General features: G+C 40.5%; 4 protein-coding genes across 4 annotated transcripts; 1 reads left to right on the forward strand and 3 right to left on the reverse strand.

Moving 5' to 3' along the window:
• Positions 1-494: 494 nt before the first annotated feature.
• Positions 495-2,441, reverse strand: I206_100183 (uncharacterized protein; the record flags this gene model as incomplete). Its single annotated transcript, XM_019152916.1, has 4 exons — positions 495-595; positions 675-1,795; positions 1,889-2,030; positions 2,120-2,441. 4 exons carry the CDS (start codon positions 2,439-2,441, stop codon positions 495-497), a joined length of 1,686 nt encoding a protein of 561 aa, XP_019015054.1.
• Positions 2,442-3,429: 988 nt separating this feature from the next.
• I206_100184 (uncharacterized protein) lies at positions 3,430-3,932 on the reverse strand (the record flags this gene model as incomplete). Its single annotated transcript, XM_019152915.1, has 2 exons — positions 3,430-3,704; positions 3,803-3,932. 2 exons carry the CDS (start codon positions 3,930-3,932, stop codon positions 3,430-3,432), a joined length of 405 nt encoding a protein of 134 aa, XP_019015053.1.
• A 642-nt stretch (positions 3,933-4,574) lies between these two features.
• On the reverse strand, positions 4,575-9,791 carry I206_100185 (uncharacterized protein; the record flags this gene model as incomplete). The annotated part of the gene is made up of 13 exons (XM_070202153.1): positions 4,575-4,723; positions 4,802-4,976; positions 5,032-5,439; positions 5,510-5,569; positions 5,636-6,354; positions 6,408-6,553; positions 6,628-6,891; positions 6,956-7,170; positions 7,244-7,705; positions 7,763-7,903; positions 7,967-8,248; positions 8,304-8,519; positions 8,586-9,791. 13 exons carry the CDS (start codon positions 9,789-9,791, stop codon positions 4,575-4,577), a joined length of 4,443 nt encoding a protein of 1,480 aa, XP_070058254.1.
• A 2,287-nt stretch (positions 9,792-12,078) lies between these two features.
• Positions 12,079-16,388, forward strand: I206_100186 (uncharacterized protein; the record flags this gene model as incomplete). Its single annotated transcript, XM_019152913.1, has 6 exons — positions 12,079-12,288; positions 12,362-12,793; positions 12,862-13,816; positions 13,874-14,557; positions 14,612-14,764; positions 14,818-16,388. 6 exons carry the CDS (start codon positions 12,079-12,081, stop codon positions 16,386-16,388), a joined length of 4,005 nt encoding a protein of 1,334 aa, XP_019015051.1.
• Positions 16,389-16,462: the final 74 nt, after the last annotated feature.

A 16,462-nucleotide genomic window follows, 5' to 3' on the forward strand; every position in this document is an offset into this window, starting at 1 on the left:
ATAAGTTTTCTGTTTTCTTGAGTCAACATCCTTTGTCCTTTATCCGTGTCTATTTTCTATGTTTCTACCCTACTCTGCTGCGATGAGTGCAATGGACCCTTTTCAAAGCCCCTCTAAGGTACATGTCATAGCATAGTGATGAGATCAACTCATGCAAAGATTGAATTGGAGTTGATGGTAAATCACCGCAATGAGGCGCCAAAATGTGAGAATTTTGTATTTTGTCGGTGCTGCAATCGTATATTCATTCGGCAGGGCTCGCCTCGATCAAGCTAGCAAATATGCATTCAATGTCCATATCTGCGCATTTTCGCAACGAAGCGAGAAAAGTATAATTTTGGTATAATCGGAACAAAAATTGGTATATGTTAATTCCATGTAAAGTTGATAAAAATACAGTTTAATGCTTTGATGTGATTGAGTCTATATCTATGCTAGTTTATGAAAGGAGGTCGTCTATGATGAATGGAATCTGGCGGGCGATATTAGAAGATCTACTCAGCATATTCAAGTTCTGTCGTTGTTTCTCTTTGGTTTTTTTCTGGTTTTTCAACTAATAGCCTTTGTACAATCAAATCTGCAACTACTTTACCATCTATTATAGGTGATCATGAACGATATCAGCACTACTATTCTGGTATATTCATAGACGAATGCAGTGGGAAGATACTCACTCAATGGAATTTCATTACCTTGGAAACCTTCAGGATAAGCTACTTGAGGAGTATCAGGAGCAGTAAAAGCTTGATCATCCCAAATTCCATAATGTCTTATTCCTAATGCTCTTGAAGTGAATTCGTAATCTTCTGCAAATCCACCTGGATAGAAAAATTCAATTACAGTTGAACGTGGATTTTGATTATTCATCCATAATAGATGTGTTAATCCATTTCCATGTACACCCATCATGACAGTCGTTCTTGCAGATAATCTAATTTGTTCGTCTCTTGATAATTTGTCCATTGAAACGATATTGATTTCCCAATTATATTTTTTTTCTAATTCTTTCAATTCTTTAACTAGACTATCATGTCCTTCTTTTAATAACATTCTTCTACCCCATTCTTGTCTACTAACATATGTTATGACTGGTTTACCCCTTTTGGCTTGTTTTTCTTCTCTCATTTTCTCTAACATTTCTTCTTTTTCTTCTTCTAATGCTCCTTCTTCTTCTTCAAGAGCAATCAAATCTACATCAAGCTCAGAATCCGAGCCTATACCTAATCCCACATCTCCTGCTAAATCCAATTCTCCATTCCCCTGTCCACCTACAAATTCAATCAAATTCTTTCTGATAGGAGACCACCAATATTTACTAGCTGCCAAAGTTACGGCTTCACTTGCTGTTCTCCAAGTTTTACCAAATTCTGGACCTCTAAAAGCTGCAGCTCGATCAGCGAAGACAACGCGTTCTAACATGAATGCTCTGGCTGTATCCGCACGATCTAAGAAATCATTTTGATATTCGTATGACATTGAAGGGAAGATTGCACGAGACAAAAAAGAGTTCATCTTGGCGTAATCATTCCATTTCCCAGCTGGTGTATGAGGCATCATCATCCTTGATGGAGAAGGTAGGTGAGTTACACCTTGGGCATTTATAGTGGGATCCAAAGATGAGTATGTTCTCCATAATCCAACTAATAATTCAGCTGCAAAATGATAGTAATGATCAAGGAATTGCGGTGGGTCATTAACTAAGAATGTTGTACCGGAAACCAAAGATGCTGAATTCCCCCACAAACGCTTGGCCTCCGAAGGGAAAATAATTCGCATATCTTTCTCTGTGGGTTCTCTATCATCGTTTCGACCTGTCAGTGTAACCTTCCTCCGGACGTGCGATGCGATGCATCATGTATGACAAAATCCTGTGAAATACGCTGCTCACCTTCCTTTTATCGATTCCTCGTCGTTCCAAATCTCATTTCCCGTACTAACCATTAACCGTAAAAGCGGTACTGACGATGGACTATCCGTCACTATATACCAAGTTCCATTGAATAGGTATATTTGGTCGAATATTGTCCACCCTGTAAATTCACGAACGAGGTTTCAGCTTGGGCTTGAGTGCAATCACTGAATTAAATTGAGCCAAGGGTAAATGGATGAATAGACATACCTGGTGCATGCCCCAGAACGCTGGTCATCGTACTCCCACCTTCATCATCCCACTTTACTTTCGCTTCCGACATCCCGGCAATCTTGGCCGTTTGAGCACCTAAATCCGGATCATCGATGTTGCCTACCGAACTCGGTATCCTCCTATTATCATACTCGCTCTCATACCTGTTCCCGAATCCTACTTTAAACCCTAACAACGAGTCTGATCCTTTTGATTCTGTAAATTTTAGAGACAAGTCGAATTGAATGATGAAACACATCAACGTTGTTAAAAAGAGAAGCAGGATTATCTCCCTACGTGTTGGGTGGAAGGACGCCATGACGGACGACGGGGTAGAGGGGAAGAGAGATGAAATATGGATCTGTTTTAGGCTCCTTCTGGTCTGGGTTATGATTATGTTTCGTCGAGAAGCTGTTGCAATGCGGGAGAAACGAAGTCGGAATGAAGGAACAGTTTACGCGTATTGAAGTCTCTTAAGACTCTGTCCATCAATAGACTTCGAAGGAAGAATCGTCAGTGCGCAGGTGGTGTCCCAAAGGAGATATGCCTTGTCGTGTAGAGTTCGTTGTTCGTGAAAAGTGTTATATCTTGATACTGGCAATTCGGAGACCTAAATCAATTTCAAGCACAAAGAAAGCAGTAGTAGTGAATAACGACTAAAGACCGAGATTCCAATGTGGCCTGTTTAGAAATGAATGAGAATATAATAACAAAGCAGGGTCAATTGTAGTCAATTTAGTAAAACGTAAAAGTAATCGTAACAATAAAAATTAGCATGATTAAAAAAAGCGTCACATCCCCCACAATTACCCTGAAAGCATAGCTTCCCGCTATTTCAATTCCTAATGATTTGTAATCGTTCTGTAATCTCGGTCCACGCTGCGGATATCGCTTGATTACAATCATTTTTATAGTTATAATGACAGCTTTTCCCTTGGGTCGCGCTAATTAATCCTAAAAATGAATTCGGAGAATTAATTATCCTAATATAAGGAGTTTCCACGTTTTCAGGCTGTTTATAATTATCAGGAGAAATGTTTATTGTTTATCTTTTCAATATCAAAAGTGCTTCTAATGGCATATATCTGTTTATGATAGCGTAATTTACATGTGCATAGTAATTCAGATAACGATTGATTGATATATATGGTATTTGACCTCATGAAAAGTAGCTTTGCCCCATCATGTCATCTTTTTCATGTGGTATTGTTTGTGATCCGTCACCCTGTGTAATAAAGCATTGAGCCAGCTAGATCTAATATATCCAACAAAATCTCATGATGATCATCTATCGAAGATCTACTCAACTATGAACGATTTTCTGACCAATCATCAACATTAACAACTTGAGGTTCTCCTCCATTACCTCTAACTATTACCCAAATAACTTCTTCTTCACCTATATTAGCTTCTTGATGTTCTTCTCCTGCAGGTACTAAACACCAATCACCAGGATTTAATTCTCTTTTTAATTTACCTCCATTAGAAATTATAGCTCCTTTACCTTTTACTGAATAAATTATAGTATCTTGATTTGAATGATGATGAATTCCAGATGAAGTATGAGGTTTAGCTATCATTACTATTTTTATAAAAAATTTCATTAAATTTAGTCATATTAGAAAAATTTCGAAAAAAATTTCAAGAAAGATTTATATATTCAAACAAAACGCAACTTACAAGATCCATTTAATTGTTTTGATAAATCAATTAAAGCATTTCTCCTTTCCATACCTTCTGTTTGACCACCACTGGTCACTAATGAAGAACCTTTGACTACAGTAATATTACTTTGAATTTCCGATGACATCTTTTAAGCTTACAACAACTTCGAAATCTCGTTTACTGAATCAGTATTGGGTTTTGATAGTCTAAGATCAGGTTGGTCTTCTGTACGATTCTGCAAATTAAAAGCAATATAGATAAATGAATCGAGCTAAGATGGTTTTACTGCTATTATCGAACATCTATACATCACATGATAATATTTCACTGAATTACTACGTACGGATAAGTCCGTCAATTACATCAGATCATCACGCAATCCATTTGAATGACGGAATGCCAAAGTAGCTTAAAGCTCTTTTAGTGAGAAATTTCTAATTACTGATCAATCCTATATGAGATACATGTCTGATTATGCAAAACTCCATTTAAATAAATCATTCAAGAGAAAATGAGGTTAATGATCAAATACCAAATACCGAAACTGAACGAAAGCAATTAAGCTACAAAAATCCATAATTGAAAATCAAATTTCTTTTCTAAATCTTCCTAAACGTGTATATGAGATAGCTAACAACCAAATTTTGAAAAAGCGAACTCAAAATGAGTCGTACTGAATTTAAAATAATGAAATATAAGTTATATGAAGTGAATTGGCAAATACCAATCCAAACCACATTAAATATATATGGACTTCCGAAAACGACGATTAAATCGTCTAAGTGTTCTATTTGTATATTCCACTTGGTCCTGTTGATAATCCAACATCAAAAGTTTGATTTGATTCTTGTAAAGGTACACCACCTTGTGTTGACATTGGTGCTGGATTAGTCGTTAATACTCTAGCTATAGCAGCTATCAAATCGCCTCGTCGTACTAACATCGATTCATCCATCAGTATTTATACTCTCTTTTGTTGATTCAAAGCCATATGACATGAAAGAAGTGACTTACGAGGTTTTGGCACATAATGATCCATTCCAGCTTCAAGACATCTTTCTTTATCTCCTATCATTGCATGTGCAGTCAAAGCTATGATAGGTGTTCGAGGTACACCTTCATTGGCTTCAAATTCTCTTATTAAACCTGTGGCTTCCATACCTCCCATTACAGGCATAGAAACATCCATCTGAACACACAATCAGCCTCGAGATACCACAAACAAAGATAAAAGACAGACTTACTAAAATAACATCGAAAGGTGTTCTAGCCAATTGTCTCCTCTTATATTTTTCAATTGCGATTTCACCATTATCGGCAACTTCAATTTTATGTCCAGCTACTTCTAGTAATTTTACAGCAAGTTTCTGATTGACTAAATTATCTTCAGCAAGTAAAATGGATAAGACCGTATCTTTAACTGAATCTCCAGGTTGCATTTGATGAGATTCAAGTGCTGGTACGATCGCATTAGACAATTCTGCCAATTGCATGGGTGTTGTATAATAGGTATTTATACCCATTTCTAAACAATCTTTTACAGGTATAGGTGATAACAATTGTTCGCCTGCTGAAGGTAATGCAAGGAGTCGTCGACGAGGTTCAGGAAGATCTATGAATGAGGGGTTTTTGGGACCAGGAGGTCGGTTTGACTAGGCAGCCGCAGATTCGCACGTCAGCATTGTTGCGCCCGAGTTCTACGTCATCTTCACTGAAACTTACCGGTGCTAGCAGTACGATAGGGATATACCTAAGATATTCAATACCTCGCAATTCTCCAGCCTACGAGAAAGAATGAACATCAGCATCTGCAATGAAGTGTGAGAACGGATCAAAGATCATACTCACAGCTTTAAGCGAATCAACGATCATGGTATCAAACATCGTCAAACCTTGTTGAGGAAGATTATATACTTCTGAAACCGCATGAATCACTATCGGTTTTAGCCCTAATTCAGCCAATAATGCGGTTATACCAGTTTCATCTCCAAGTGTATCGATGAAAAGTATATTCCTTCCTTGCCAAGGTGCGACGCGAGTCATGATTTCTTCTCTTGGAGTCGAGGTCATCTCAGCTACAGTCGTGAAGTAAAATCTTGATCCTGCACCATATTCACTTTCTACCCAAAGATCACCATTCATCAAATTAACCAATCTTTTACTAATCGTCAAACCTAATCCTGTTCCACCATATTTTCTGGTTGTAGATCCATCAGCTTGAGCAAAAGTATCGAAAATAACATCTAATTTATCTTGCTTGATTCCTATTCCGGTATCAGCGACACAGAATTCTAAGCCCACTGCGTTATTGACGTATCCTTTTACTCTACATGATAAAGCTACTTGACCTTTTGTTGTGAACTTGACAGCATTACCGATCAGGTTGGTTATTACCTGTCTCAGACGAAGTGGATCACCAATAAGTTGGTCGGGTATAGTAGGATCTATGTCGAATATCAAGTCAAGCTTATTTTGGGAAGCTTTAACGCAAAGGGTTTTGAGGACACTGAATACTGCCAATCTTAGGGAGAAGGGGATTTCTTCCATGGTCATTCGACCGGCCTCAACTGCAAAGTAAAGTCAGCATAAACAAGAAAGTCAACGTGATGCCAGTACTCACTCTTGGAGATATCCAAGATGTCATCAATAATAGTCAACAGCGAACCAGCCAAACTAGAAACAATCATGAGATTCTCTCGTTGTTGCCTTGTCAATTCGCTTTCTAACGTTAGAACAGTCATTCCGATGATACCATTCATGGGGGTTCTGTCGAAAATCGAGCTCAGCTCAGCAACTAAGTTCCCTTCACAGAACTGATTGAAGCGAGCAGATCTACTCACCTAATCTCGTGAGACATATTAGCTAAGAATTCCGATTTTGATCTATTCGCCATTTCAGCTTCTTGTCTAGCTTTCGTGTTCTTTTCAATAGATTCTCTAAGATTGTAAACCATTTGATTAATCTTAGTTTTCAAACTATCCATTTCTCCGGACGCTTCAACAGTGATAAATCTGGTAAAGTCTCCATCTGTAGCTGCTGCTGAGATTTGAGCGAACGCCCGTACTTGTGATGTTAAATTCGATGCCATAGTGTTCACATTAGACCTGCGATATCGATAGAGACGTCAACATAATGTAGATTTGGTGATGAGGTTATGCGATGACATACGTGATCTCTTGCCATGTTCCTTCGATGTTCTCAACTTCAGCCTGTACACCCAATTTACCTTCTGTTCCTACTTCTCTAGCTACTCTAGTTACTTCCGCCGCGAAAATAGCCAATTGGTCAATCATATTATTGATGGTATTCACCAAGTCTAAGATTTCACCAGATACTTTTACGCCGACTACTTTTTGTGTCAAATCGCCTCTAGCTACAGCAGTCTATGCGAATATATTGGTCAATGGGCTAAATTCCTATTCACGAAAGTTTTCCGAGAAAAACAGATCGACTTACAGTGGCATGAGCAATGGTTCGTACTTGTTCAGTCAAATTGGCAGCCATGATATTCACACAATCCGTCAGATCTTTCCATGTTCCAGCTACTTGGGGTACACGAGCTTGACCACCTAATCTACCATCCGTTCCTACTTCTCTAGCTACACGCGTTACTTCGGATGAGAATGATCTTAGAGATTCCACCATATTATTCACTGTATTCTTGAGAGAAGCAATTTCTCCAAACGCTTCTACAGCAATCAATTTACTGAGATCACCTGCCGCTACCGCAGTAGTCACCTCCGCTACGGATCGCACTTGAGTTGTTAAGTTCAAGGCCATCAAATTCACATTATCCGTCAAAACTTTCCATGTTCCCTCAACATTAGGTACATCGGCTTGTCCACCTAATTTACCTTCTGTTCCTACTTCTAGCGATACACGAGTTACCTCAGCGGCGAAAACTGTAAGTTGGGCAACCTATATCTCAAGGTAATCAGCACGGTGCATGGTAATGGAAATGTTAGCAAAGCTTACCATATCGTTCACGGTGATCTTCAGCTCTAAAATCTCTCCTTGTACATCGGCATTAACGGTCTTGGTGAGATCACCTCTTGCTACAGATTTGGTCACTTCTGCAATCTCTCGCACTTGATCAGTCAAATTCCTGGCCATTTTCTGCGTGAAACGTACAAAATCAGCTTATTCCTCATTATTTGCTTCGTAAGGATATCAACTCACGTTTACATTGGTAGTCAAATCATCCCATACACCTTCTACACCAGGTACGACAGCTTGTCCACCTAAAGTACCATGAGTTCCTACTTCAAGCGCCACACGCGTTACTTCATTGGCAAATATTGTGAGTTGCATTACCATCGAATTAACGGTATTCTTGAGCACGGCCATTTCCCCTTCCGCTTCAATTTCAATCATTTTACTAAGATCACCTCGAGCTACAGCTGTGGTGACACTACCAATAGACCGTACTTGAGTTGTTAAACTTTCACACATTCGATTCACCTAATCCGACACGTCATTCAGATATTTCCCGAGATGCAATGCATGATCGACTCACATTGACCGTTAGATCTTTCCATACACCTTCGACATCAGGGACATTTGCTTGACCACCTAGTTTACCTTGAGAACCTACTTCCAGAGATACCCTAGATACTTCATCTGCCAGTGTACGCAGTGACATCACCATTCCGTTCACAGTAGTTTTCAGTTCAGCAATTTCACCAGAAGCTTCAACATCGATAGTTTCACTCAAGTCACCTTTGGCTACAGCCTAGTCCCCACAGCTAAAGTCAGCACTCTAGTCCATTTCTAATTGCAGCAATTGGTCTAGACTCACTTTGGTTACCTTTGCAATACTTCGTACTTGATTAGTCAGATTGGCAGCGAGTTTATTGACAACAGCAGTTAATTCTCTCCAAGTACCTTCAACACCTTCAACAACAGCTTGACCACCGAGTTTACCTTGAGTTCCCACTTCTAAGGATACACGTTCCACTTCAACGGCGAATGTTTGTAATCTGTCCACCATCGCGTTGATAATATTTTTCAATTCAGTCATAGCTTGACCTTCAACAGGAACAATGATCTTTTGAGTCAAATCACCGGTTGCTACTGCTTTACAAACTCGAGCGATATCTTGAACTTGTGCTTTAAGTAATTCCAGTTCCTTTTCAGCCGACATACCAGAATCACCTACAGACCAAGATGCCGAACCTGGTCCACCGGTCAAAACGCTTTGCCCAGAAGGAGTAGTCAAAATAGAATGAGGATTATAACCGTGACTATTCCCTGAAGGTAATTGTCTCATTTGAGCATCAGGAGTTGACAGGGATACAGATAACGGGTGAGAAGCGTAGATAGATGATGAAGCGTTTTGCGTGTAAAATGCCGACGGTAATGTGTCGGTGACGGGTCGAGAACATGTTGGGCATACGGGTGTAGGTCCAGCTGTGACGTGTAAGGGATTGGTTATTGGTGGTGTCCAGTCCGGGGTGAGCAATTCAGAAGCTTGATGTATACCTGGAGGTAACTTAGTTGGTTGATGCACTACCCCTTGACTTCTTTCAGTTGCCCAGACCCTCTCTCCAAGTGCTATAATAGCTCTTTCTATCGCTTCTTCAGCCGGAGTTTTCTTACCGGGAAAAGTCGAGAGGGTGAGGTGTCCAGCTGGATCTTGACCATTAGTTGGAAAGGGGAATGCCGGTGAAGGGTGTTGTGAGATGAGTGAGAGTAAGGCAAGGGTATGAGCTTGAAATGCCGTTGAACCCTCCGTGGCCAATATAGGCGAGTGAGTATTCGCGCGAGACATTTCGTCGTAAGGGCGCTTGTGCCCACTTACTTGAGGGATAGGTTGAAGGAATTGGGAAGGAATGACGGGTGATGAGCTTGTGTGAGTGGTAATAGTAGGCGAATAGTCGTGAAGCGGTGAAGAGAAATCACTGGGATCTTCTTCCCGGGTCCCCAATTGGTATCGATAAGAATCAGGATCCAGCGAGGGAGATGCTGTTAAGACATGAGAGAAGTCAGTCAAATCTATTGGCATATTGTCCAACCTGATGGACAATCACGGATCGACAGCAACAAGGCTTTTCACGATGATCTACAGCAAAGGAGGCCCCAACAGATAACGATTCATACAAGAGGAGCAGGATTGCAGGAGATACTGTGAATCATGGCTGTTGACTGAATTGAAAGCTAATCCAACCGCAGTGAGACATTTTACTCATTCTACCGATCAGAAACGATGAGGAGCGAGAAGCTAAGTGATAGCAAATTTCCCATTCCGATTCATAGGATCCGGTTCTTATCGCAATGAATCTGTTCCATCGATTCGGCTGTTCCTTACGAGACAGGAAAACTCAGAAAATAAGGAACATTGATACCACTCACTGGTACTTCACTTTTATACCTCTTTCCCACTGACGGATTCTGATTTGTCACAATCGAACTTCCGAGAAATTGCTATAAGACTAAGTGTGATATCTTCGGAGATGTAATGGTTGGTTGCACCTGCTGGATAATGTTGAGCTATTAAGGTCCCGCACTGGCGATTTTGATATGATCGTGATGACGTTTAACGAGGCACACAAGAAGGCTAAATGAAATGGGAGTGGAGTGGGAGGAGTCTAAATCTGATAAGTTTGAAAGGAAGGGAATTGGTATTAAACTTGAGGTTTGCTGCTGAAGTTGGGCGAACGGTAAATTTGTTATTAGAGACGCTTGTGTGGATCTATAGGTAATCGTGGAAAAGTTAGAATCACCTCAGATACCAACACAACAGTCAAAACTTTCGTCCGAAACGGTCCGAAAGTGATCTTTTCCCCACTTGACAACGCAGAGGTCAAGTTGGACGGGATCGAGATAGGAATGGATGATGTCGAAGTCGTGTATGTCGAATGTCCTTCCGTGCCAATGAAAGGAGGAAAGAGCCGAAACAATCACAGAATCAATGTGATCGATTGACGAACCGTCGAAAAGGGATAGCTGAATTGGCGAAGTCAGGTAATTGCGAGTGCCGAGCGATCAATGTAAAACACAAAGGATTTTCTCTTAGTTTCAGGTGTGACTTGAACAATCTCTTGAAGATGTGTATGCATGGGAGGAACAATAAGATATGGCAATGCTATGGGAGCAAGGATGATATGCTTTTAGCGCTGTGAACCACGTGATGAGGCGTTGATAATAAACACTTTACTTGATACCCTGATTGAAAATCCAATTTAACGTGAACACAATCTTCCAAGTTTCCCCTTAATTTGGTTTAGACTTGAGCCTATTTATGCTTTTCTCTTCGCCGTTACTTGTCCCTGACGGTCCGGTTGACAGGTGAAAGCAGTCCTACCCGTATTAAATAGATGATTGCGAGTTTTGGGTCCGAGGTAGGTCAGCTATTTGAGTACTGCGAAAGATGTGTCCACCCTGACATACATGCGGTCTTGTATAGAGAGGTTTCTGAAGCTGATTCAGAGGTGCATATGCGACCTTGATACGATTCGACCCTTGTCATAAACTTACGCTCCCTGGATGACTCTTGTCTGAATAGTCAGCTTGAACGGACCCAATTAGACACGTTTGATCTGCGCGCTTTGATAGCTCAGCACATGAACGGACAATCACGTGAAGAAGGGTGAAAAGTGAAGTCTGGCATGAAACCCTGCCATCGCTTGTTATCCCTACGTAGCAATCAACTTCACAATTATGAAACTCCTGATCCTGCAAAACAAGGCAAGATACACTAGAACGCTAATCTATCTCTCTTGCTGCCCTACTATCATATATGGCCAACCCCATTTTGCGCTCCTCACAATTTGTTTGACTTGATGGGAGAGGGCACTACGCTCATAAAGTAGGGGAATCAACGAGATCGCACGCTTACTGCTGTTTGACCCGAAAATTTGGATCGTCCGTGAACTCCGAAAGGTCCCAGCACATGTCGTTTTTTATTCCCTTTTACCAAAATTCGTTATCGCCATGATTGCAGAGTCGCATGATCACGGCGGAAGCGACAAAGCTATTGGCAATGCAGACTGTGTGGTCACAGAACATCTGGCAGTGGTTCTTCACTGGCATGCTGTCCTTTACTGACGCCAACGTATGCGAGTAAGAACAAGGGATTCAGTGGGACAAGACAACATCTGATATGAACCAAGTCACGTGAGATGATGCCTGTGCGGCGTTAGCCGATTTGACCAAGATTTTAAGAGCCGGATGTTATTGAATTCTGAAATATATTCGAGCATACATCTCGATATACAGATTCAGGTTTTTCATAAATCAATATTTGATCTATACCACTTGTACAGCTCAAAGCATCCTTGCATATATCAAAGATGGCTGGCCCGCCTGTCAGAGAGAGGTATAATGCCAAAGCAAGAGGATCAGTAGCTGGAGGATCATCTCACAAGAAACGTAAAAGGATTAAAAGAGACGAGAATGGAGATCCTATATTCGATGAAGTGGATCAGAGTGATGAGAGGGTAGCAGACGATCCTACAGCTGGAATGTCTTCTAAGAAAAAGAAGAGATTCGAGTCATTCCTCGTAAGTGCCTGCCATGCGTATATAGATTCGTTCATAATTGCTCACGAGTTCTGGTTCTCGTTGCTACAAGTAGGCCAAGAAGTTGAAGACAGAACAAAGGTTAGAAACGTTGAAATTACTACAATCACTTCAACCCACTACTTCGACTTCCGCATCACTTTTGTCATCCTCCACTTTAGGTCAAAATCCACTTAATCCAACGAGTGCTCAAGAAAGATTCGATAAGAAGGAAGATAAATTGGTCAGACAGGGTATAAGTAAACTTGCCAGAAAATATGGTGATCAGAATTCAGGCGAAAGTAGTGCAAGTGAATCGGAGAGTGATCAGAGGTCAAGAAGTAAAGGAAAGGGAAAAGAAAAAGAAAGATTAGTAGAGGTCGTTAAACATGGAGTGGAGGAAGATGACGATCAAGTCAAATCGACAATTATACCTAGTAAGAGCGACATCAAGGCGACGTCGAAAGCACAAGCTAAGGGTCAAGGGAAAGGCCAAATGCCAAAGAAGGTGAGCAAAAGATGATCATACCGCCTGTCAAAGGATTTGGATCTCGCTGATGACTAACTGTTCGACAGGCAAATTGGAATCCTAATTTACTTCCTACTCAACCAGCCTCCTCATCGTCCTCCGATTTCGATTCTTCCGATTCAGCAAATGATACGTCCGAAGATGACGCAGATCAACCTGAAGCTGGGCCTTCAACTCCTCGCCCGCGTCAACCGTCCGAGCAACCTAATTCAAAGCAAGCTCCAAATCAAATACCCCTTCCACCAGCCCCCAAAACTTTCGGTGGAGCCTTGAAGAAAGCCACAGACGGAGTCACTGTTCAACCTAGACTGGAAATACGTAAAAAGAAGCCCATCATCGACTATCGGTTCTCTAGAGGCTTGAGGGACGGTGAAAAGCTTGAGAGTGAAGAGGAGGAAGACAGCGAAGATGGGGAGGACGACGTGGAGGAGGAGGAAGATGAACACGGTGAAGAAGGACAGTCAGAGAGCCAAGAGGATGAGACTGAGGCAGAGGAATCGGATCAAGATGGGACCGAGTCGGAGACGAACGGCGAGGAGGAAAAACTGGAGGAAGACATCAAGCCTCCGCCCAAGAAGCGAGCATTGGGTTTCAAGGATTGGGCATTGAAACAGATGGGACAGTCTACCCCAACCACAAATCCAAACCTCCTTGAGACGGAAAATAAAGCCTCTTCCACCTCAACTGGGACATCGAAAGCTCAGCATAATCCCAGGGCAGCTGAGCTCGTTGGACCACTCGGAGAGAAACTCGTGATCCCGACGACCTCTTTACTGGACCAGAGCAAGGACAGCGAGACCTCGGCGGCCCGGCCATTTATCAAGCGAAGGAAATCCGTATCTGAAGCACGGATGAACCTTCCTATCTTGGCTGAAGAACAATCGATTATCGAGTCAATTCTGATGAACCCTGTTGTGATCATATGTGGTGAAACTGGTAGTGGTAAGACCACGCAAGTACCTCAAATGCTTTACGAAGCTGGATTTGGTTTCAAAGGTTCAGGTAAGCTACAAGCTGCTTATGAGGAGCAAATCAGCTGAGATTTGAGTGAACCCATAGACAATCCAGGCATGATCGCTGTGACTCAACCTCGAAGGGTAGCGGCCGTATCGTTAGCCGAAAGAGTGCGATCCGAGTTGAACCTTCCCGTCAAATCAAGTGTGGTTGCTCATCAGATCCGATACTCTTCCACTACATCCTCAAGCACTTCGATCAAATTCATGACTGATGGTGTACTTCTTCGAGAACTGTCCACAGACTTCTTACTCAGTCGATATAGTGTGGTTGTAGTTGATGAAGCTCATGAGAGAGGTGTCAATACAGATGTTTTGGTAGGAGTATTAAGTAGGGTAGCTAAATTGAGAGAGAAATTATGGAGAGAAGGCAAGCAGGACATTAAACCGTTAAGAATCGTCATTATGTCAGCAACACTGCGAGTATCTGATTTCGCAGAAAACACTAATCTCTTCAACAATCCTCCACCGATCTTACACATTACCGCGAGACAACATCCTGTAACTCTTCATTTCAGTCGACGAACAGTAAGCGATTATGTGATGGAGGCATACAAAAAGGTATGCAAGATACACAACAGGCTACCCCCTGGAGGCATTCTGGTGTTTATGACTGGACAAGGTGAAATCCAGGGTCTGTGTAGAAAATTGACCAAGAAATATGGTAATCTTAAAGTTCAACAAGCTTCAACAAAGGACTATAAACCCGAAGTCTCTCTGCCAATACAAGGTGTGTTCGATTGCTTATGGTCCGACAGTATGGGCTGATATTTGCAATCTGTAGAGCAAGAACCTGAAGATGTAGAACTTGGTGGTGACAATGACTTGGCTGCTGATGTTGATGATGGACATGCCGAAAGTGATCCTGAGGGCCTCGATACCGAGGATGAAGACATCGAAGGCATCGAAGGGCTGGATATTGACGAAGCCACAGATAGTAAGTGGATCGGAGCAAGAACAAAACTCTCTCCATGCTGATTGTCATTTTAGCGTCAATGCACGTGCTTCCGCTTTATTCGCTATTATCGAATGAACAACAAATGCAGGTCTTCAAACCTCCTCCCGAAGGTCATCGACTAGTCATTATTTCCACTAACGTAGCCGAGACTTCCTTGACTATACCAGGTATACGCTATGTTGTAGATTCCGGACGAGCCAAGGAAAGACAATACGATTCGTCAACTGGTGTTCAATCTTTCCAAGTTTCATGGATCTCAAAAGCTTCCTCTCAACAACGAGCAGGTCGAGCTGGACGTACAGGTCCAGGACATTGTTACAGATTATACTCTTCGGCATTATACGAAGATCATTTCGAACAATTTTCTCAACCTGAAATCCTCAGAATGCCAATCGAGTCAATCGTTTTACAAATGAAATCTATGAACATTGATCAAATAATAAATTTCCCTTTCCCGACACCACCTTCTCAAATCGCTTTGCGAAAAGCTGAAGTTTTACTCACAAACCTAGGAGCATTAGAGAGTGGTACAAAAAGTCAAATGAGTAATGGAATTTTAAAGTACGGAGTAGATGGAGGTAAAATCACTGATTTAGGAATTAAAATGTCTACTTATCCTGTTACACCAAGATTTTCAAAAATGTTAATTCTAAGTCAAGATCAACAAAATTGTTTACCATACATAATAGCTATTGTTGCAGGTCTAAGTGTTGGTGATCCATTCATACATGAAAATACACTTGATCTCAATGATGATGATGAAAACGATGAAGAAGATGGTCAAAGGAAATTAGAATTAAATCACATTAAGAAACAAGAAATAAGGGTAAAAGAAGAAAAGAAAGAAATCAGAAAGACATATTTCAAATCCCAAGCTCAATTTAATGCATTAGGAGGAGGAACAAGTGATTTATTTAAATTACTTTCAGCAATTGGTGCATATGAATATGATTCTTCACCTCAATTTTGTTCTAAAAACTTTTTGAGATTAAAAGCAATGAAAGAAATTCAACAATTACGTACTCAAATTTCAAAAATTTCGAAAATTAGTTTAGATAGATTAAAACCTCCAAATGAAATTCAATTAAAAATAATTAAACAAATTATAACATCAGGATTTATTGATCAAATTGCAATTAGAGAAGATTTGATAACTAAAAAAGGTGGTAATGGATTTACTTATGAATCAAGTAGAGGTGTAAAATATAGAATAAATAATTTATCATCTTTTTCAAATAAAGGAATAGGAGCAGAAGGAATTTTTATACATCCTTCTTCTATTTTATTTCATAAATCACCACCCGAATTTTTAGTTTATAGTGAAATTATAAAATCACAACAAACTGGAAAAATTTGGTTAAAAAATTTAACTAAAATCAATTCAAATTGGTTATCAATTTTAGGTAAAAATCAATGTACATTTTCGAAACCAATTGAATCATCATCTTCTTTTTCTAAAAGTGGAAGAATTTTAAAAAATAAAGATGGAATTGAAGAAAGAGATGTTTTTGTTACTCCTCATTTTGGTGAATTAAGTGTAGAATTACCTGTAATTAAAATGAAACAACGTAAAGAAGGAACAAGGTGGATTTTAGTAGAGTAGAAATTGATTGAATTAAGCAACAATATAACGAATCAATGCCAAATCCCATCCGTAGTTTGTTTTATAAGACTCAT

Source organism: Kwoniella pini, chromosome 1 (assembly GCF_000512605.2).
Source record: "Kwoniella pini CBS 10737 chromosome 1, complete sequence".
Lineage (NCBI taxonomy): Eukaryota > Fungi > Basidiomycota > Tremellomycetes > Tremellales > Cryptococcaceae > Kwoniella > Kwoniella pini.